The sequence below is a fragment of the Papio anubis genome, chromosome 16, assembly GCF_008728515.1.
Source record: "Papio anubis isolate 15944 chromosome 16, Panubis1.0, whole genome shotgun sequence".
Classification (NCBI taxonomy): Eukaryota; Metazoa; Chordata; class Mammalia; order Primates; family Cercopithecidae; genus Papio; species Papio anubis.
In genome coordinates this window covers 14,097,738-14,121,029 of record NC_044991.1, presented here as the reverse complement: position 1 = coordinate 14,121,029, position 23,292 = coordinate 14,097,738, and the positions used below count along the sequence as shown (strand labels likewise).

General features: G+C 48.0%; 1 protein-coding gene across 1 annotated transcript in view; it reads right to left on the bottom strand.

The window, feature by feature from the left end:
- The window catches only part of CACNG2 (calcium voltage-gated channel auxiliary subunit gamma 2), a 142,747-nt gene that overhangs the window by 20,778 nt on the left and 98,677 nt on the right, over nt 1–23,292 (bottom strand). The window contains exon 2 of the mRNA XM_031656336.1: nt 6,757–6,840. Within this exon, the coding sequence (XP_031512196.1) occupies nt 6,757–6,840 (84 nt within the window). The remainder of the gene's footprint in view (nt 1–6,756; nt 6,841–23,292) is intronic.

Below are 23,292 nucleotides of genomic sequence, written 5' to 3'. Positions count from 1 at the left end.
TCATGAGGTCAGGAGATCAAGACCATCCTGGCTAACAAGGTGAAACCCCATCTCTACTAAAAATACAAAAAATTAGCCGGGCGTGGTGGCAGGCGCCTGTAGTCCCAGCTACTCGGGAGGCTGAGGCAGGAGAATGGCGTGAACCCGGGAGGCGGAGCTTGCAGTGAGCTGAGATCACGCCACTGCACTCCAGCCTGGGTGGGCCACAGAGCCAGACTCGGTCTCAAAAAAAAAAAAAAAAACAAAAAAAAAACCAAAACCAAAACCAAAACAAAAACAAAAAAAAAGACATTCAAGAGAAGTCACACCCCAGTCACCACCGCCTCATTCCTCACCACGCTCCTCAATCTTTGGTTAACGAGGGAGGGAAGAGGATATGGAGGCCACCACAGCAGACACGTTCGATGGGCCCACAGCGCTGGTTGGGAGAAACAGTCCAGTCACCATTCATTACTGGATAAGCCAGTGATAGGTGGGGCTAAGTCCATGTTGGTCATGCCTTTATGGAGCCCGGGGTGGTGACCAGGGGCTCCTATAGCTGTTTCTCTATCAGTGTGGTTCAGGAGCGGCTGGGGGACTCCTCAGATACTCATAGGCACTGGGGAGTAAGAGTGTCCATTCATTCATTCATTTGTCCATCAGATATTAATTGAGTGCTTTCCTTCTGCCAGGCCCTCCAAGAGGCTGGGCAACGTCTTAAGCTTGGCCTGCTGGGTTGAGCGCAGTGAGCCCCACCATCCTTTTCACCCCAGGAGATGAGCTCTGAATTGCTGTCCAGCCATGCCCTTCTGGCATTCTCTGTCCTGCCTCTCTGCTCTACATCCCCAGTTCAGCTGGTGTAGCAAGGATGGTGGGAGTTACCCCAGACACCTCACTGGCCACTCCTGCTCAGCCCCCTTTCCTGGAGTGTCCTCATCTCCCTGGCCCCTAAGCCTTCATGGTGTTCTGGAGCTTAGTGTCTGGGCCTCTCCCCTTCTCTCTGTGTACCACTCCCTTGGTGAGTTCATTGAGTCTCACAGCTTTAAATATCACCTACATGCCAACAACGCGAAAACTTACTATCTCTGGCCGGGACCTCTCCTGTGAACACTGGACTCAGGTTCATACCGAGCCTGTGACATTGCCCCAGGAAGTCCCACAGGCATCTCTAACTGAATACGGCTGATATTGAGCCCCAGTCTCAACCTGTTGCTCCCCCATGGGCACGAGTCTTGGCACCATCCTTGCCTCCTTTCTTTCTCTCGAAATCCACATTCAGCCTTTCAGAAAATCCTGTGTGTGGTGCCCTGGAAATATTTTCAACATTGATCCTATTTCACCCCTTTCACTGCTACCACTCTGGTTCAAGCTGCCATCACCTCCTGCCTAAATTATAGCAACAGAGTTCTAACCCTTCTGTCAGCTTCTGCCCTCATCCCATTTCAGTCACTTATGAACACAGCAGCCAGAGCCTGTTCAAAAGTGAGATGGTGTCGGTCAACCAGAGCAAACCCCCAAATTCTCACTACAACCCACAGGGTCCTTGGGACTCTCCACACCTGCTCTTCCTTTGCCCTTCCTTGCTCACTCCATTCTTCTCTTACGAGGCTCAGTCCTGTTCCTCAGATATTCCAGGCATGCTCCCAAGCCAGGACCTTTGCACTTGCTGTTTGTTCTTCTTTTTATTTTTATTTTTTGAAGTGGAGTTTCGCTCTTGTTGTCCAGGCTGGAGTGCAATGGCACAATCTTGGCTCACCGCAACCTCTACCTCCCATATTCAAGGGATTTTCCTGCCTCAGCCTCCCGAGTAGCTGGGAATACAGGCATGCACCACCATGCCTGGTTAAAGTTTTTTTATATTTTTAGTAGAGACGGGGTTTCTCTGTGTTGGTCAGGCTGGTCTTGAACTCCCGACCTCAGGTGATCCACCCGCCTCGGCCTCCCAAAGTGCTGAGATTACAGGCGCCTGCCACTACGCCCGGCCGCTGTTCATTGTTGATCCCATCCCTACTCTAGAATTTCCCATCCCCTGTCCCTGCTTGATTTTTTTTTCCATAAGTCTTATCTCAGTCTAACATATTACATCATTCACTTGTTAGTTTCATTTTTTTGTAGATTGCAAGTACCCTGAGGACCATAACCTCAGTACCTTGAAAAGGACCTGGCATACAGGGGGGTCCACTCCAGAAAGATCTGTGGAGTGTGTGAATTGCTCACACTTACAAGTGAAGGAAGATGCTACATCTGTTTCATGGACCATGTGACTTCACAGGAAATTTAAGGGGCCCCAGCGATGTGTGTTGCTGGTGTGGCTCAGCTTGGTCCAGTTCTTCATTCTGCAGAGGTCTTGGGTTTAGGAACACTCTGGTGGCTGGATTGTGCCCCATCCAGCTCACACCTCTGCTTTTCCAGGAAGAATTAATTTAGGGTTGGGTGTGGTGGCTCACGCCTGTAAGCCCAGCACTTCGGGAGGCTGAGGTGGGTGGATCACCTGAGGTCAGAAGTTCGAGACCAACCTGGCCAACATGGCGAAATCCCGTCTCTACTAAAAATACAAAAATTAGCCAGATGTGGTGGCGGGCGCCTGTAATCCTAGCTACTCAGGAGGCTGAAGCAGGAGAATTGCTTGAACCCAGGAGGCAGAGGTTTCAGTGAGCCAAGATTGTGCCACTGCACTCCAGCCTGGGTGACAGAGCAAGACCCCATCTTAAAACAAAACAAAACAAAAAAAGAATTAATTGAGCTGTTTGGGAACATCGAAAACAAGCCCCAGGTCCCTTAGGAGATGCTCTACATGGGTGGAAATCTGCTCTTTGGGGAGAAAGAAGAGTTGCTTGACTGCTTCTTCCCTCTCCTTTCACCTCTGTCCCTATCCTGAAATCTGTCCCCGGCCCCATGGCCCATGCTCCATCAGTGGCCACCCCTGCTGCTGTCAGCTCTGTCTCCCAAACATCTCCTTCCTTCTCACCATCACCATGGTTACACTCTGGTTTCCCCCCCCCCCCCACCCCCCCACCTGGGCTCCCTGCCTCCGTTTCCAACCATCAGTACCACAGCAGCCAGGCTGACGTGTCTAAATCGGTCATTCCCATCACACTTAGAATGAGAACTGAGGTCTCCCCTTGGTCCCAGGCCCACATGACTGGGTTCCTGTGCTGTCTGTGCTGTAGGACCCCACTCTACCCCTGCACTGGGCTCCTGCAGGACCAGCCACACCGCTGATCCTCAAACATGATGCTTTGTGTCTGCTTTAAGGACCCTGCTCTTGCTCTTCTCTCTGTCAGCTACTCTTTTCCCTAGAAATCTTACCTAGTTCCCTTTCTTCACTCAGAGAAACTGTGGGACCACCTTATCTAAGTGACATGCCCCCAGGACCCACTGGTCCCTCCCCCATCACTCTCCACTCTCCAACTCCTCCCAGACCACTCAGAAACTATCTCAGCTGGGGCTGGGCATGGTGGCTCACGCCTGTAATCTCAACACTTTGGGAGGCCGAGGCAGGCGGATCACCTGAGGTCAGGAGTTTAAGACCAGCCTGGCTTACTTGGTGAAACCCCATCTTTACTAAAAATACAAAAAATTAGCCAGGCATAGTGGCACACGCATGTAATCCCAGCTACTCGGGAGGCTGAGGCAGGAGAATCACTTGAACCCGGAAAGCAGAGGTTTGGTGTCATTTGCACTCCTACCTGGATGAAAGAGCAAGAGACTCCATCTCAACAACAACAACAACAACAACAACAACAACAACAACAACAAAACTATCTCAGGGTGCAGAGGGCAGGGAGAGGGTGTTTCACACTTGTTTATTACTTGTTTCTTACACTAGGATATAACCTTCATGAAGGCACTGGCCCTCTTTGTTTGATTTACTCTTGGATCCCCAGGACTGACAATAGTGCTGGCACTCAGTGAGTGCTTAGTAAATATCTCTCGCGTGAATGAATGAATGAATGGGCTCTGGTGCCATCTTCTCTAGGGAACCCTTCTGGAAGGACCTCCTCTGGTCTGGGTTAGGGAACAGGTTCCCTCAGCACCACACGCTTCCTTCTATTCCAGCATGCAGCATAAACATTAGGTCCATAGGTCTCCCTCCAGATGGCTAGCCCTCAGGGAGAGGGGCTGCTTCTGCCCCCTTACAGCCTCCCCTGCGGCAGATGAGCTGTGCACATGGGTTTGACAGACCTTAACTAGGAGTGGACTCAGGCCCTGCCCACCCCAGGTGCAGCTCAGCCCGCCTCCTTGGGCCTAAGCTCTGCACACCTCTGGGAGCCACCCGCCTACCTCTGGCGAATGGGGACCCAGCTGTTTTCTTCTGGAAGCCTGTTGCTTGCATTGATCTCGGGGCATTAGACTATGATTTACTTGAGTGTTCACATATTCACCCGCCCAGCCACTTCATTGCTGAGTCATCAAAGTGCTTTTTTGGGTCAAATTCCCTGCCATGGCCTTTTCTGGGTGCTTGGGATGAATGGGATATAGCTCTGCCTTCAAGAAGCTCATAGCCTCTTGGGGATCCCAAGTGTGAACCAGTGAAATTGCAGCAAAATGTGATCAGGGTTGAATTGTAGACATATGCAGGGTGCCAGGGAGGCCCCGGAGGAGCTTCTGAATCAGAAGCAGGGGTAGGGAGTGGGGGCAAGGGGAATCCTTCTAGAAAAATCATCCCTGTCTCCCAGCTTCTCTCAAGATCTAGGTTAGAACTTCGTAGAGAATGATAGAAACTCACGTCTTCCAGCTTTAAAAAATTATTTTTGTTGTCCAGCCCAGGACTAGCATTTTATAGACCAGGGGTCAGCAAAATATACCAAATGAAGACTGATGCCTGGTTGTGTAAATCAAGTTAAACTTCACTGTAACACAGCCATACATATGCCTCCTTATTGTCAGTGGCCACAAGAGCAGAGTTAGGTAAATGGGACAGAGACTGTATGGCCCAAAAAGCCTAAAATATTCAACATCTGATCCTTCACAGGAAAAGTTTGCCGACCCCTGTTACAGATGTTCAAAAAATATTGTTGGATTAAGTCAACTCAAATCAGACCTTCAGAATCCTGTGTTGCCAATCTGAGTCCAAGTCTTTTGTCCAGGGACACCAAAATGAACCAAATACTCTATGCTCTATGCTCTTCTTTCTTAAAAACAAGGAAATGGAGGTGTTGAATTGTTAGGAATTGCCACTGAAGAATCCTCTATCTCTTCTTAACAAAAAGCATTCATTGAGCCGTTATAAGGGCAGCAATGAATGAGACAAGTTTCCTGCCCCCAGGCGCTTACTGCCTAGCAGATAAAGCATGACATAATTCAGACTCCACCTGGTGAGCCCTGTGCTCCGGGAGTGTGGCTCCCAGTGTGAGGCTTGGCTTTGCTTGCTGGCTTCTGCCTTCTACATTCAGGCCTCACCTCTATCATGCAGTGTCTCCCAAGTTGAGCTGTTTTTCCAAGGGCCCTCCCCGCCAGGCTGTGCTCTTCTTGGGGCCAGGGACTGCGTCTCCCTCATACATCTTGGCCTCCCCAGCACTGAGCACAGGATCCAGCACACAGAAGGAGCTCAACCCACATTTACTGCACAGCCGGGCTCCTGCAGCCCCACCCCAGACACAGTCGTAGGTAACAGGTAACCACAACCAAATGGCCTGTTAGGAATTCCAGTTAAGAGCAACGTCTTGAGGGAATTCATAAAAGGAAATGACGAGCAGGGTATGATATTTTTTCCTTTAAAAAAAAAGAATCTAAAAATTGCATCGTGTTGCCTCCTTCTCTCTTCCCAGCTGCCTGACTGACTTCACATTCCACGGGCTTTTCAATGAAACCAGATTCCAGGCTGACCTGAGAGCTGGGCTTGATGTGAGAAGTAATTATTGAAAGAGACAGGGGCAATCTATATAATAAAATGCCTCCTACATACTTCATAAAAGTGATCTGAGGGTAATGGCAACCGTTGTGCTGTTGGGGAGGGGAGGTGGAAGGGTCTGGAGCAGAGGCGGGGATGCTCCTGGGAGGAGAGCAAACCTCCTTCCAAAGAGATGGCCTGAGAACCTTTGGCTTTGCTGTCCCAGGCATCAAGGACTCTCAGCCCCTCTCTTGGAAATCCCTTTCTCAGGGAATAGGTAGCCTTGTTAGTTTTTGCTGATACTTGAGACATTTCCTTGGGGCCTCAGACTGCTTTCTCTTGATAATATGTCTCAGGTGGATTTAAGATTGCAGCTGTTACATCAGGATTTAACTTTGACTTACTTGACTTGCGGGGGAAGAAAAAAATCTCTCTCTCTCTCTCTTTTTTTTTTTTTCATTAGAAGTTCCAATCTGGCACTGCCTGGTGGGTTACTTCATCCAATTATTCAAGAAATATTCACTGAGTGCTTATTACATGCCAAGCACTGGGCCGAGAATATAATGGTGAATGCTAGGGTGAGTCCATACACTAGCAGAGTTGGGAGATGGTTACTCAAATAGTCAAGGACCCCACAGCAATGATAAAGTACTGTCCTCTGGGAACTCATGCAGAAGGCAGGAAGGACTTCCTGGAGAAGGTGATGTTTTAGCTGAGGTCGACTGAGTAGGAGTTTGCCAGACAAAGACGGGGAGGGAAGGGCATTGCAGGCAGAGGGAACAGCATGTATGAAGGTCTGCACTCCGGAAAGGAGAGAGATTCAGCTTTTGCCTGCCCTCTGCTGTGATGAGGGCCTCTAGATAGGCCTGGTCCTTGACTCTGTGAAGGATGGAAGGGCAGGGCCCACCACCAGGAGGGAGATAGAAACAATTGTGTGCACTCACGGAGGAAATATTCAGCTGTGTCAGCTTCGTAATCTGCATCCTCTGGGAAGTGATCGATTTGCTTGCACAGACCTTTGAAATTCCCTGCAAAACAAGGGGAGAAGGAGGGCATGAAACATCATAGTTTTGGGGGTGCTTAGGGCCCACCTGCCTCTTCTAGACTTCTGGCTCTTTGGAAACTCACTCAGCCGTCTCTCTCACCCCTGAAGGAAGGTTTCATTTTGTCTGTTTGGACATCTGCCTGGTGAATCACAATACACACCCGCAGTACTGCGGAGAGGATCTAAAGCCGACGACTTCAAAACGCTGCCTTCTGTCCCTGCACCGAAGCTTCTGAGGATTAGCGGAGGCTTGGCAGCGGTGGAGGCTTGATTCCGGGCTGGGGACTGCCACGGAAGAGGCTGGCGAACACTCCTCAGCCCGTCTCTGTGCCCCAGCTTGGCTGGGAGTCACCCTGCATTTTACATGTGAGAAAGCAGCAGATCACTTTCTAACAGGGACACACCCCACACTGGTGCTGCCAGATGCTGCCACAGCCCTTTAGAAGAGCCTGCAAAACACTTTCCCATCTGCAATTGCACGAAATTCACCAAACCCAGCCGCCAACCGCTCTGAAATAAATATGGGGGTGGGGAGGAGATTGAGCCCCCTGGGGGCTGTACCCTTGGCCAAGTTCTTGAACTACAACTCAATTTGGTTCCACCACAGGCCTGTGAGAGGGGTCTTATCATCCCCATTGTACAGATGAGGACACTGAAGCTCAGCGAGGCAAAACTATCTGAGTAAGTACTTATGGCTAGGAAATGATGGAATCAGGGCTCCAACTAGGGTCTTTTGACTCTAAACATTTCCTTGGTGCCTGCTGGGAAGGTGAGAACCGGCCCGGGGCAAATCCCAGCACAGTGTCACAGGCAGGTCCTCCCCTATGTTCACTGATGAATGAGTGAACTCTTGAATGCAGCCTTTCCAAAAACTGATAAGTAGCATAGACCGTACAATCACCACAGCATCGGCTTCCTGACAGCAGAGATTGTTTCATTCACCATCTTATCCCCAGCACCAGCATAGGCACAGCGAACGTCCTTTAACCTTCTCTGAATGGAAGAAGAATTGGGTGGGGTGTATGCACAGTGGGTAAGACGCAGGTTGCACAGCCAGACTGCCTGGGTCCAGCTGTGTGTCACTTAGTGTCCTCACCTGAGAGTGGCAATAACAAGAATTCTTCCCTGGCAGATTGTCGTGGAGGTTCACTGAGCTGATGCATGTTGAGTAGTCAGAACAGTGCCTGACACATTTAGGAAGTCCTTGGGGGCATTGACGTGAGAGAGAAATGAAATTTGACTATGTCCAGCCACTGACTTAGTAGCTAGTGTGACCTAATTAATAGAGCCCTCAATACATGTTGGCAATGATTTCCTTCTACAGTCCTGAGACTATGTCTTATAAAGTAGGGGCAGATTCCAGTGTGTACTATAGATATTACTCAGGAATTTTATGGTATTACATATACCTTTTTTTTTTTTTTCTGAAATGGAGTCTCACTCTCTCACCCAGGCTTAAGTGCAATGGCACGATCTCGGCTCACTGCAACCTCCGCCTCCCGAGTTCAAGCGATTCTCCTGCCTCAGCCTCCCAAGTAGCTGGGGTTACAGGCACACACCATCATAACTGGCTAAATTTTTGTATTTTAGTAGAGACGGGATTTCACCATATTGGCCAGGCTGGTCCCCCACTCCTGACCTCAAGAGATCTGCCTACCGTGGCCACCAAAAGTGCTGGGATTACAGGCATGAGCCACTGTGCCCAGCCTAGACCTATATGTATGTACAAAATATATAATTATATATTAGTTTGGTGCAAAAGCAATTGTGGTTTTTGCCATCCAAGTAATAGTGAAACCGTAATTACTTTGCACCAACCTAATAGTACGCAGGTATATAGTATACAGGGATACTTATTACTACATAGAAATAGAAGCATTTTAGGAACTTCTGGCTATGCTGCATATAATGGAAAAGAGGAACCTCTGTAACTTCCTTTCACACATGAGCTCTCCCTGTACCAAATTCACCAACTTTTTCTACAAGAGAAACAATTCCCCAGAGCATATCGGGACTTCCGGTCGCTTCACTGAAGCTTGGTAGGGCCACTCAAAATGGTCCCATGGGCAGGTGTCTTCTCTGAGTGTTTTGGGTTCCGTGCTTTTTGCTGTTCCCACCCCTCTCCTGTCATGGCCTCTCTGCCCTCCTGCATCTTGGGGTGTTAAAAGGAAGCCTTGTCCCCTCCGTAGTACCTTGTTTCCCTAATCCAACCACACACCCTTCTCTGTGGGAAAAGTCTTCATACCAGCTGCTAAGAGGATAACAAATTCTCCCTATTGTTACAATTACAAATCAGTGTATTTGAAAAGCACTTTGCGAAGCACTTTCATATCCTTTCAATTCAATCTGACAAATATTTCAGCAAGCCGGTGCCAGGCATCTTTATAAAGAATCTGTGCAGGAGTGAGGCTCAGAGAGCAGTACTGACATGCCCCGAGGCGTCCCACAAATTGAGGACAGAGCTTAACCCAGAAGGGCCCCAGCTGCATCCTGGTGGGCCACACCCACTCCTGTTCCCCACAGGAACAGGAGGGTGGAAAGGGAGGGATTATGAGGATGGATCATGGAGTCCAAGCTGGGTAAACAGGGAAATGAGGACCTGAAGGGCAAGTGAGGCAGTGCAAAGGCAGGGGTGCGGGGTGGAGCAGGGAGGGCAGTCAATGCTTTTGAGCCTAGGGTTGGGGTGGGGTCAAAGCATTATTGAAATGGGGGTGCATGGGAGTGAGCTGCAAGGGTGGCACGTGGTAGCCAGAGAGTGGAATGTAAAAGACAGAGTTGAGGGGGTGCGGGTATTGGAAATGCCAAGGGCAAGGATAAGACCCCACAGGAACAGGAGCTCACATTCTACGGGGAGCCTGGTGGCTCCTCCGGTGCAAGCCTGGGCCTCACTCATCCTTGGACCATCGGCTCCTAGCACAGTGCCTGGCACAGAAGGAGGGTTCAGGAGATGCTAACAGAGAGGCTGTGTGAGATAATCAGTGGCCCAGACCTCTCCTCGAGGCCTAGACCTGGGTATCCAACTGCCTATTTGATGTCTCTTGGTGGATGTTTTAAAGGCACTGAACGTGAACTCCTGATCTTTCCCTCCTGCCTGGTGCTCTGGAGGCCCCAGTTAGCTCGGCAAATGCTTCTCCAGGACTTCCTGGTGTAAGCCTGAGCCTAGTTGTCAGCGCCAACATCTATCTCTTCCTCCTCCCTGCAGGCTCCATCCATCAGGGTGTCCTGTCTGTGTTAGATCCTTAGTGTCTCAAACTTGCCTGATGCCTCTGAGACAGCACCGCCCACCACCAGGCCACCATCCCTGCTCCCTGGATGGCTGCCGTGGCCTCCCCACTCATCAGTTTGCACCCACTCTTATCCTTCTCTACAGAGCTATGACAGTGATCCTTTGTACATGCAAATCTGATCATGCCACCTCCAGCTCGGAAACACTCCAGCTTCCCAGTGCTCTCGGGGAAAAGCTCAACATCTCTAACAAAGCCTGACCCTCAACCTCCACCTCTGGCCTCACCTCCCACCTGCCTCCTCCCTCCTTGCTCATCTCTGCCTTCTTTCCTGCCACGCTCCCTCCTACCTCAGGACCTTGGCACATGCATGCTGGTCCTGCTGCCTGAGCGCCCACCATGTCCTTTGTTGCCTCTTTCTCCTAACCTCCCTGTGTCTCCCTGCACTGTGCTACTGGGGTGTCCTCCATTAGCTGGCTAGTGCTGGCTGCTTTGTGTTGGAGGGAGATATTAAGGCCTGTATGCTACTAGTGGGAATGTTCTAGTAGAGAGGGAAGAAGGGAAGGACTGGGGGCAGTGGCTCAGGCTTTAGCTTTGGGAAGCTGAGACAGGAGGATCCCTTGAACCCAGGAGTTCAAAACCAGCGTGGGCAACATAGCAAGACCCTATATCTACAAAAAATAAAAACTAATTAGCCAAGTGTGGTGGTATGTGTCTGTGGTCCTAGCTTACTTGGGAGGCTGAGGCAGGAGGATCCCTTCAACTCAGGTGTTTGAAGCTGCAGTGAGCTAGGATAGCACCACTGCACTCCAGTCTGGTGACAGAGCAAGACTCTGTCTCGAAAATAAAATCAAAATAAAAAAGTAAAAGAAAGGAGGACAGAAGGGATAACCTGCAGAGATGGGGGCGCAATACAGATGCACTGTGCAAGGAGATGAGGCCCAGGACACAGTGCAAGGATGGGTGGTGCTGTGCCAGGAGGGACAGCAGAGCTCGTGGGTGCAGTGCTGGGGATGGGCAGACATGGTGGGAGGGTATAACACTTCACTTCTGCTTCCTTCTATTTTCCCGACGAAATGGGAAGTAGGAGCATTAACTGAGAGGACGGGGAGGAAGGATTGGGGATGGGAGGACAGAGGAAGGGAAGCGAGAGTGGGAGGGAGTGGACCAGGCTGTGAAGTATGTGTGTCAGTGGCATGAAGGTCTCTTCTGAGATTCTGTGGCTTTCTCCGGCCACATTCGGGGCGTGGGTGCAGTTAGTTGGAGAGTCGCCTCTAACCAGGAGGAGGTTTGTGAGGTGAGTGCAACAGGGAGAGGGTGGAAAGGGAGGGATTATGAGGATGGATCATGGAGTCCAAGCTGGGTAAACAGGGAAATGAGGACCTGAAGGGCAAGTGAGGCAGTGCAAAGGCAGGGGTGGGGGTGGAGCAGGGAAGGCAGTCAATGCTTTGAGCCTGGGGTTGGGGTGGGGTCAAAGCATTATTGAAATGGGAGTGCATGGGAGTGAGCTGCAAGGGTGACACGTGGTAGCCAGAGAGTGGGATGTAAAAGACAGAGTTGAGGCGGCGTGGGTATTGGAAATGCCAAGGGCAAGGGTAAGAGCCTGAATGAGGCGGCTTGGGACAGGTGGAGGTAGGATGATCTTCAAGTATGCACTGGAAAGGTCATACAAATTAATAGATAAGGCAAAACTACAATGTTCGCTCATATGTTCTGTATACATCAAGTATATATTAAGAAACTGCCTACCCGGTTAAAATGTGAAGGGCAAATGATTCATCAAATTATTCTAATAAGCCCCAAACCACCGACTGGGTTTTAGAAATGAATAGTGTGATCTTTTGATGATGAGGCTGTTATGAGCTAAATGATGGCTTGACTGGACCATGCTTTGACACAGGGAACCATACCAGATGCTCCCTAAACTTCCCTGTTAGAGTAAGGGTCATTCCATCTCGGCGAGTGCAGAATCTTCTCCTAACTTGTCCTCTACTGTTTGACTGGAGGACCTCTCCATGCCCAGCAGCCTCAGGAGGTCAGGGCCACTCTGCTTCTCTTGCCCCCACCCTTGGGGTGGGCCTTGGAGCTTATAGAACCTGAGAACAGAGCTGAGATCTCAACCCAGCCTTGGGCAGCGAGGAGAGGAGATGGAGCCTTAGTCCCAGCTCCTCTCTTCTCTCTGCCGGGCCCAACACAGGAGCCACCCCTGCCCCCGGCCAGCTTCCCTGACATAGCAAGACTGGTTGGTACAACAGAATTTCAATATTTAACAATGGGTGAGGCAGCGCTGGCACATCAGGTTGGAGTGAAGGGGTCAAGATCAGGGACTGGAGGGGCTGCTTGCCTGGTTGTGGAATCTCCAAGGATGATAACGGGAGCAGCATTGGAGGCAGAGGCAGTGAGCCAGCGCTCAGCTCCCCAAGGACTGAATGACGGTGGCCATGAGGGAGTCAGACAGGTAGGCTGAGATGTGTTTCACAGAGACAGGGAGTTTAGGGAGGAGGCAGGGAAATGGACCGGAAATGTTGATGAGGTCCAGGGAGGCCTGGGATGTGGGCAGTAAAACACTCTCCCACACAGTGAGAGTTTGCAGGGGCGGTGGTGTCCTTCGGGGAGAGCCAGGTTTCCATTAGAGCAAGGACAGGAAGGGGGGATTCTGCTGGCACTGTGACCTAAATTCTAGAAGGTGCCATGGCAAGGATTTAGGAGGGCGGGGGAGTTAGAGATCCAGCCAGATCAGGGGACACATGGCCCTGAGGGACAAGTGATGAGTAGGGAGGAGTGATGGGGGTAAACTGGGATACAGGTCACGGTGAGATTGGTTCCAACGCCTCCGGTGGAGGTGAGGCTGTGAGGGTCGGCTGGAGGAGCACAGGGTCTCCAGGAGCACTTGGAGCTCAGTCGGCCCTGGATTCAGTCTAATGGTGGTGCTGGGGAAGGGTGTGGGAGGGGAGGGGGTACTAGCAGCACTCAAGCATTAGAGGTGAAATTTGAACTTTGTAGGACATCTGCGTCAACAGATACCACTCCAGTAAGAGGAGAGTGGTGAGAGGTGATGAAATGAATGAGATTTCATTTCCCTAAGGCCAGCCTAGAGTTCCATTGTATTTCCTTCTGGTTGGTGGTAATCCACCCTGGGGGTTGTGATGGCTTCAGGCACAGATGGATCCAGGTGCTCCAAAATCTGGAATCTCTCCATCTCTGACTTTCCTCCTAGCTGGCTTCATTTCTAGGCATCCTCTGTCCCTATGGTAGAGACTAAGGGTCAAATGCCTAGCACTGGGATGGTAGAGGAAAATCTAACCTAATCTCTGCCTTTCAGGCTCACATTCTAGGGAGAAAGACAGACGGTACAGAATTTACTAGAGTGCAACGCCTCACATAATATATTAGAAGGAGGTGTGAGGCCTTATGGCAGCACAATTGTTCAGCTATCATTTATGTAGCACCAACTCTATGCCATGCTTCGTGCAATCTGCTGAGAACCCAGAGAGGGAAAAATACACTTTCTGTCCTCAAGGAACTTGCAGTCTATGGTAGCAGACAGAAAACACACGCTGTGGTGTAGAGGATGTGTGTGATGACGGAGGACAGTGGAGCGTGTCTGGGGCACACAGAAGGAAGGCTTGTCCAGGTGTGACAGTGTGTGGGTGACACAGGTCTCCTGAGGAAGAGCAGGTGCCTGAGCTGACACAAAGTGGAGGAGTCAGCCTGGTGAAGCAGGGAGGGGTCTGTGTGTGTGTCTGTGTGTGTGTGCTGGCGTGTGTGTGTGTGTGTATGTCTGATAAAATTAATAATATCTATAATATTAATACATCTTGTGTGTCACAATACATGTGTGTGTGTGTTTAATGTGTGCATGGAGTGTGTGTGTGTGTGTGCATGTAATAATAATGTCTATGGAAAATTATTAATGTGTGTGTGTGTGTGTGTGTTTAATAATGTGCATAAAGTGTGTGTGTGTGTGTGCATAAATGTGTTTAATGTGTGTCCACATGTATAATGTTTAATGTGTGTGTGTGCACATGGAGTGCTTGTAATGTGTGTGTGTGCATGTGTGTGTGTTTGTGTGTGTGCATGGTGTGTGTGTGTGTCCATGTATGTGTGTCCTGTGTGTTATGGATGTAATAATGGGTAATGGGTAATAATGTTGTGTGTGTGTGTGTTCTCTCTCTCTGTGTGTACATGGGTGTGTGTGTGTCTGTTCATGGGTGTGTGTCTGTGTATATGTGTCTGTGTGTGTAGGCGTTGATGACGTGGTGGAGGGGTGAGGAGGGCTTTCTAGCAAGAGCAGTCAGGGAAGTGTGGGACACAGGAGGGAACACACTGTCCCCGTGGGTGGGAGAAGGTTTCTTAGAGCAGAGTTGGGAGTAACAGGACTTGAGAGAAGGCCGGAAGCCAGCAGTGTGTGTGCCGGCTCGCCCCTGCTCGAGGGAGCTCATCGCCAGTGTCTTCCCAGCTCTTGTTAGCAGTTTGAAATTGAATACGGTTGGCGTATTCACACCGTGGGAACCCACGGCAAATGCTACAAACCAAGGTCCCCACCTCCCACCCAGGGAACTGGTTGTTAAACATTTACCAGCACACCACTGGATGAAGGGTGATCCTGTGTGAGGGGTCAGCTGGTACAATAGACGTGACAAATTGGTGGGATTGGAGATTTGCAAAAGGACTGGGCCCATCGGAGGGCTGGGTGGGTGAGGGTGAGGGTGGACGATGACTGGAGCGGAGCGCAGGGGTCTCACTCTCCCCTGCCCCCTCGGGAATTGGTTTTGAGCTTCAGGAGGAAAGGGGATGCAGGGAAGACTCTCCCACCAAGAGTTATTCAGCTCAGGGGCTCAGCAACCATGACTCTCCATTTAACCCCCATCCCAGAAGAGTGGCAGTGCCCGGCCAACCGCCAAGCCGAGTGAGTTGAAGCCCCGCCGAGACGGAAAGGCCAAGGGCTGCGCCGTGAGCTGGCACAGTTCTGGCTCCAGGAGTTCACCGTTTCAGGCTGAGAATTGCAGCTTGCAGGTATTAAGTAGTTTAAGAGGAGGTTTCATCAGCTTTGTAAAAAGCACATTAATATCTCACACCAACTGCTGTCTTGTTTCTTTAGACACAATAAGCTCCGCATAAACCTGGTCATTAGGGGCTGAACAGACTCTGTTTTATTTTCCACATATTCATGAGAAGCTGAAAGAGCAGCTCTGGAGCCAGGAGGGGACACGGTGGAGCGAGCTGAGGCGTGGGGAGGAGGCTGTCTGAGTAAATTTTTAAGTGAAGCAAATGAAGGGTTTGGTGGGAGCTGCTTTCTCTGTGTTTTCAACCTTTGCTGCTCCTGGCTTTTTACTTTCCTGGCAAGACCCTCCCCGACGGCAGGGATTCGGGAGGCCTCAGGGAGGGTGGGTGATGCCTGGCTTGTTTCTGGCTGGAACCCCAGGGCTCTGGGCACAGCGCAGCCCCCAGCTTGGGTTGGATGGTTTGCAACAACAGAACATGTGGCATCCTATGAGTTTGATCGTTCTTTCATTCGTTCATTCATTCGTTCAGTGGGTAGTTTCTTTTTCTTTTTTTTTTTTTTTGGGATGGAGGGAAGGGAGGAAGAGCTAGGGGTCAAGAAGGGAGAGGGCAGTGTCAATGGCTACTTTCAAATGCCTGCTGTGTGCTAGCCACTGGGCAGGGTGAGATGAAGTAAGTGGTCTGTCCTGCTTGCCTGCCATGAATTTGCTCCTTCCATTGACTCTCAGCTCCCACTTCACTGAAGTCCCCAGCACTCAGGAGCTGACCCCAACAATGAGCAATTGCTCACCCAACCTTCAGTTGCATCCTGTCCTGGCTCTCGTCTCCATAGCTACCTCTTTAGTTCTTCTTCTTTTTATTGAGACAGGGTCTTGCTGTGTTGCCCAGGTTGGAGTGCAGTGGCGCAATCATGGCTCACTGCAGCCTTGACCTTCTGGGCTCAAGAGATCCTCCCACCTCAGCCTCCCGGGTAGGTGTGACTACAGGCATGTGTAGTCTAATTTTTGTATTATTTTGTAGAGAGGGGTCTCGCCATGTTGCCTAGGCTGTTCTTGAGCTCCTGGGCTCAAGTGATCCGCCCTCCTCAGCCACTCGGGTTCCTTCTTTAGTTTTTCTTTTCTTTCTTTCCTTTTTTTTTTGGAGACAGTCTCTGTCTGTTGACCAGGCTGGAGTACAATGGCACAATCTCAGCTCACTGCAACCTCCGCCTCCCAGGTTCAAGCAATTCTCTTGCCTCAGCCTCCCAAGTAGCTGGGATTACAGGCACCGGCCATCACCCCTGGCTACTTTTTCGTATTTTTAGTAGAGATGGGGTTTCGTCATGTTGGCCAGGCTGGTCTTGAACTCATGACCTCAGGTGATTCACCTGCCTCGGCCTCCCAAAGTGCTGGGATTACAGGCATGAGCCACCGTGCTGGGCCCCTTTAGTTCTTTACACGTGATTTGGGGGAGGAGATTGGGCTCCACAGTTAGAAAGATCTGGCTTCTAAGCCTGGCTCTGTTACCTAGTAGTTGTATGAATTTGAGCAAGTTATGTGAAAACTGTGCCTCAGTTTCCTTTGCTGTAAGAAGGCAATATCGGTCCTTGCCGAAGGGGTAAGGGGATTAACTCTGAAGACTCAATGAAATAACAGAAGTGAAGGGCCCCAGTGCAGTTCCTAACCCAGAACAGATACTCAACAACGTAGGTCCTCCTTTTTCTTCTTCTTCAAATGACGCCTCTTTCAGGAGGCCTTTCTTGATTGCCCTTAGCCGGGAAGACTTTTCCTCTCCTATGCTCCTTTGCAGTGATTTTTTCAGCATTTTAATGGGCATGGGAAGCCCCTGGGCATCATGTTAAGCCAGGTTCAGATTCGGTGACACTCTGTATTTCTCATGAGTTTGCAGCAGTACCCACGCTGCCAGGCCCCAGTGGGGGGCCACGCTTTGGGTTGGGTAGCGAGGCTGCCAAGCACCTTTTAGCTGCTTTGGTCATACTCTGTTTGTGTATTGTTGTTTGGGAACAAGAAGCTGGAACTCTGTAAGCTCCTTAAGGGCAGAATTTCTTCTAGAGGATTCCCTGAATGTATCATATTTTCCTTGATTCTAAGACGTTCACATGCAAATTTCAATGTTTCTGAAATTGAGATGTGTCTTATAATTCATGAGTTCACTTCACTGCAGTGTGTCTCTTTTTTTCCTCAAAAATCATTATCACATTGATGGTGTGCCTTTTAATTAATGGTAACGGCTGCCTGACAAAAGTTTATTGAACAAATAAATAAATGAATGAGTTAGTGTGTGTGGGTGGCCAGGGACTGTACTACACATTTCCATTCACCTAAACAGTTGAGCATCATGCCAAATGTTAGAATCCCTGGGGCACCAGGATCTTTTGCACTTCTCTGATGAAAAACCTACTTGACTATACCTGGCCAGGCCCGGTGGCTCACGCCTGTAATCTCAGCACTTTGGGAGGCTGAGGTGGGCAGATCACCTGAGGTCAGGAGTTCGAGATCCCCCTGGCCAACATGGTGAAACCCCATCTCTACTAAAAATACAAAAATTAGCCAGGCCTGGTGGCAGGGGCCTGTAATCCCAGCTACTCAGGAGGTTGAGGCCTGAGAATTGCTTGAATCTGGGAGGCGGAGGTTGCGGTGAGCCAAGATTGTGCCATTGCACTCCAGCCTAGGCGACAAGAGTGAGAATCCATCTCAAAAAACAAACAACCAAACAAACAACCAAACAAAAAACACCTATTTGACTATTTGACTATATCTGGCTGAGCATGGTAGCTCATGCCTGTAATCCCAGCACTTTGTGAGGCAGAGGTGGGCCGATCATCTGAGGTCAGGAGTTCTAGACCAGCCTGGCCAACATGGTGAAACCCAGTCTCTACCCAAAATACAAAAATTAGTTGGGTGTGGTGGCACACACCTGTAGTCCCAGCTACTGGGGAGGCTGAAGAGGCTGAGGTGGGAGAATTGCTTGAACCCAGGAGGTGGAGGTTGCAGTGAGCTAAGATCACGCCACTGCACTCCAGCCTGGGTGACAGAGTGAGACCCCGCCCCCACTCCATATCTATTTGAATATATCAAAATATACATATAGCCCGCAACTCAGCAATTCTGCTTAGAAATGTGTGTTGAAGAAACACTTGCATACATGCACACGATGTATAAGAATGTTCATAATAGCACTGCTCATAACAACAACTAACTGGGAATAGCCCAGATTTCTATTATCAGAAAAATGATAGCAACTTGTAGTATATTGATGTAATGTAGTATACGGCAGTGAAAATGAGTGAATTACAGCTACACAAGTCAACCCAGATGAATTCCGCAAACATAGCACTGGACAGAAAAAATCAAGCTGCAGAAAAATACATATGGCATAATTCCATTTTCACAAAGTTAAAAACATGTACAACTAAGTTATAGATTATTTAGAAATACATGTGTATGTGGCAAAACTATAAAGTCAAGCAAGAGAATGATAAACATCAAGTTTAAGAGTGTTTGTAGCTGGGCGTGGTGGCTCACACCTGTAATCCCTGCACTTTGGGAGGTGGAGGTGGGAGGATCGCTTGAGCCCAGGAGTTCCAACCCAGCCTGGGCAACATGGCGGAATCCTGTCTGTACAAAAAAATAAAAAATAAGCCAAGCATGGTGGTGCACACCTGTAGTCCCAGCTACTCAGGGTGCTGAGGCAGGAGGACTGCTGGAGCCTGGGAGGTTGAGGCTGCAGTGAGCCATGATCGTGCTACCGCACTCCAGCTTGTGTGACAGAGGAAGACCCTGTCTCAAAGAAAAAAAAAAAAAAGAATGTTTTCCTGAGATAGGGTAGGGCACACAACTGCTTCAATGTCCCAGGAATGCTCTATTTTTTAACTTGGTAGTGAGTGCATAGGCACTCTTCACTTTATCGTTATTCTTTATTCCCTGCTGTGACAGAGGCTGTTTCCAAATATATCTTGTTCTTTTCAAGTTTTCCCTGGACATATGGCTTCCCAGAATGTAGACTTTAGTTCCCAACTTCCCTTGCAGCTAGAGGTGGCCATGTGACAAAGTTTTGACCCATGGGATGCAAGCGGAAATGGTGGGAACGACTTGGGAGGAAAGGCCTTCAGGGCATGGGATGTGCCCTTCTCAGTCCTTTCCTCTTGGCACGTGGACTAAGGAGCTCCAACCGCCATCTTGGTCGATGAGGCAATCTTGAAAATGGAGAGCTGCATGATGGTAGAATAAGATAAAGGGTATCCGAGCCACACCACCATGGAGTGTTATAGCAGTCGTGGACAACTTATCTCCATAGCAGTGCAATGAGAAAGAAATAAACTATTAACTATCTTTATTTTCTTACTTTTAAGTTTTTTAGAGAGAAGTTCTTGCTTTGTCACCCGGATTGGATTGTAGTGGCATGATCATAGCTCACTGTGACCTCGAACTCTTGGGCTTAAATGATCCTCCTTCCTCCATCTCCTGAGTAGCTGGGACTACAGGTGCATGCCACCACACCTGTCCTGTCTTTTTAATTTTAGGTAAATAAACCAAAAAAAAAAAAAAAAACAAAAATAAAATGCACAAAACTTTATAGCCAAACCTAATCCTAATGAACATAATCTGTACAAGTTAAAATAATCTTAAAAAAAGCTTGATTTTAAATTTTTTTTTTTTTTTGATATGGAGTCTTGCTCTGTTGCCAAGGCTGGAGTGCAGTTTTGCGATCTCAGCTCACTGCAACCTCTGCCTCCTGGGCTCAAGCAATTCTTGTGCCTCAGTCTCCTGAGTAGTTGGGATTACAGACATGTACCACCAAGCTTCGCTAATTTTTGTATTTTTGGTAGAGATGGAGTTTTACTATGTTGGCCAGGTCTGGAACTCCCAACCTCAGGTGATATGCCTGCCCTGGCCTCCCTAAGTGCTGAGATTATAGGCATGAACCACCGCTCCCGGCCTAAAATTTTTTTTAACTACATTTTATTGTGTATACTTTAAGGTATACAACATGATGTTGTATGATTACGTATATATAGCAAAAGGGTTGCTATAGTGGAAAAAATAAACACATCCATCATCTCACATAGTACTCAGTTTTTCCCTGTGTGGCAGGAGCAGCTATAACCTCATTTAGCAAAAATCCTGAATACAGTACACTATTATTAACAATAGTCCCCATGTTGTACATTAGGGCTCTGGCATTGTTCACCCTATACATTTGCTACTTTGAATCCTTTGACCTATCTCTCTCCATTTCTTCCCTCTCACCCCAGATCTTGGTAACCACTGTTTTATTCTCTATCTCTACATACTTGATATTTGACTTTTTTTTTTTTTTTTGGTAAAGATTCCACATCAGTGGGGTCATAAAATAGTTTTCTTCCGTGTCTGGCTTATTTCACTTAGCATATTGTCCTCCAGGTTCATGCACGTTGTGGCAAATGGCAGATCTCTCCCTTTTTAAAGGCTGAATCATAAATAATATTCCATTGTATGTAAACACCATAGTTTCTTTATTCATTCATCCATTGATGGACATCTAGATTGTTTCCATATTTTGGCTATTGTGAGTATTGCTGCAATGAACATGGGAGTGTAGATACCTTTTTTATTTTTTTTATTTTTTGTGGGGACAGGGTCTCCCTTTATTGCCTAGGCTAGAGTGCAATGGCACAGTCTCGGCTCACTGCAACCTCCGCCTCCTGGGTTCAAGTGATTCTCATGCTTCAGGCTCCCGAGTAGCTGGGATTACAGGCGCCTGCCACCATGCCTGGCTAGGTTTTGTATTTTTAGTAGAGAGAGAGTTTTGTCATGTTGGCCAGGCTGGTCTCGAACTTCCGACCTCGTGATCCAAGCGCCTCGGCCTCCCGAAGGGCTGGGATTACAGGCGCGAGCCACCGCACCTGGGGAGTGTAAGTATCATTACAAGGTGGTGATTTCATTTCCTTTGGGTATAAACCAGAAGACATATTGCTGGGTCATATGGGAGTTCTATTTTTACTTTTTTTTGAGGAAACTCCATACTATTTTCCACAATGGTGGCATCAACCTACATTACCACCTAACAGTGTGCGAGGATTCCCTTTTCTCCACACCCTCGCCAACACTCGTTATCTTATGTCTTTTGATAATAGTTACCCTCACGGGTGTGAAGTGGTATCTCACAGTCATTTTCATTGGCATTTCCCTGAAGATTAGTAATGTTAAACACTTTCCCATTTACCTATTGGCCATTTTAATGTCATCTTTGGAGAAATGCCTATTAAAGTCCTTTGCTCATTTTTAAATTGTGTTATACATTTTCTTGCTATTGAGTTGTGTCTGTTCTTTATAAATCTTGGATATTGAGACTTTAGTTTAAACAAGAATATATATTTTAAAAACCTCGGATATTAACCTTTATCTAAAATATGGTTTGCAAATAATGTTTCCCAATCTGTACGTTGCCCTTTCATTTTGTTGTCTGTTAAAATAGCCTTCTTTTGTATTTATTATTAAACACATTCTAAAAAAAAAATATATATATATATATCATATAAATAAATATATATATATATATATTTTTGTTTTGTTTTTTGAGACAGAATCTTGCTCTGTCACCCAGGCTGGAGTGCAGTGGTGCGATCTCGACTCGCTGCAACCTTCGCCTCCCAGGTTCAAGTGATTCTCTTGCCTCAGCTAACCGAGTAGCTGGGATTACAAGCACCCGCCACCACGCCTGGCTAATTTTTGTATTTTTAGTAGAGACGGGGTTTTGCCATGTTGGCCAGGCTGGTCTTGAACTCCTGACCTCAGGTGATCCACCCGCCTCAGCCTTCCAAAGTGTTGGGATTACAGGCGTGAGCCACTGCGCCCGGCCTACTTCTTCATTATTATTATATCTGTTATGGCGATCTGTGATCAGTGATCTTGGATGTTACCATTGTAATTGTTTTAGAGTGCCATGAACTGCACCATATAAGATGGAGAACTTAATTGATAAGTGTTATGTATGTTCTGCCTGTTCCACCAATTGGCCATGTCCCTGTTTTTCTCCCTCTCCTTGGACCTCCCTATTCTCTAAGACACGACAATACTGAAACTAGGGCAATTAAGAACCCTACAATGGCCTCTAAGAGTTCAAGTGAAGGAAAAGGAGAGTTGAACATATCTCACTTTAAATCAAAGCTAGAAACAATTAAGCTTAGTGAGGAAGGCATGTCATAAACTCAGGCAAGCTGAAAGCTAGGCCTGTTATGTCAAACAGTTAGCCAAGATATGAATGCAAAGGGAAAGTGCTTAAAGGAAATTAAAAGTGCTACTCTCTATGAATGATAAGAAAGTGGAATATATTTGCGGATATGGAGAAACTTTGAGCGGTCTGGATAGATCAAACCAGCCACAACATTCCCTTAAGCCAAAGTCTAATCCAGAGAAAGGCCCTAACTCTCTTCAATTGTATGAAGGCTGAGAGAGGTGAGGAAGCTGCAGAAGAAAAGCTGGAAGCTAGTAGAGTTTGGTTCATGAGGTTTAAGAAAGAAGCTCCTGCATACACTAAAGTGCAAGGTGAAAGGGCAAGCTGCAATAAATTATCCAGAAGATCTGGTTAAGATCATTGATGAAGGTGGCCACACTAAACAACAAATTTTCAAGGTAGATGCAACAGCCTTCTATTGGAAGAAGGTGCCATCGAGGACTTTCGTAGCAAGAGAGGTCAATGGTTGGCTTCAAAGCTTCAAAAGACAGGCTAACTCTCTTGATAGGGGCTAATGCAACTGGTGACTTTAAGTTGAAGCCAAGGCTCATTTACCATTCTAAAAATTTTAGAGCCCTTAAGCAATATGCTAAATCTATTCTATCTGTGCTCTATAAATGAGATAAAAAAGCCCAGATACAGCACATCTATTTACAGCAGGATTTACTGAATACTTTAAGCCCACTATTAAGATCTACTGCTCAGAAAGAAGATTTCCAAATATTACTGCTCATTTACCACGCACCTGGTTCCCAAGAGCTCTGATGGAGATGTACAAGGAGATGAATGTTGTTTTCATGCCCGCTAACACAACATCTATTTTGCAGCCCATGGATCAAGAGTAATTCTGACTTTGAAGTCTCATTATTTAAGAAATACATTTTATGTAAATGATGAGTTGATGGGTGCTGATGAGTTGACGGGTGCAGCACACCAACATGGCACAAGTATACATATGTAACAAATCTGCACGTTGTGCATATGTACCCTAT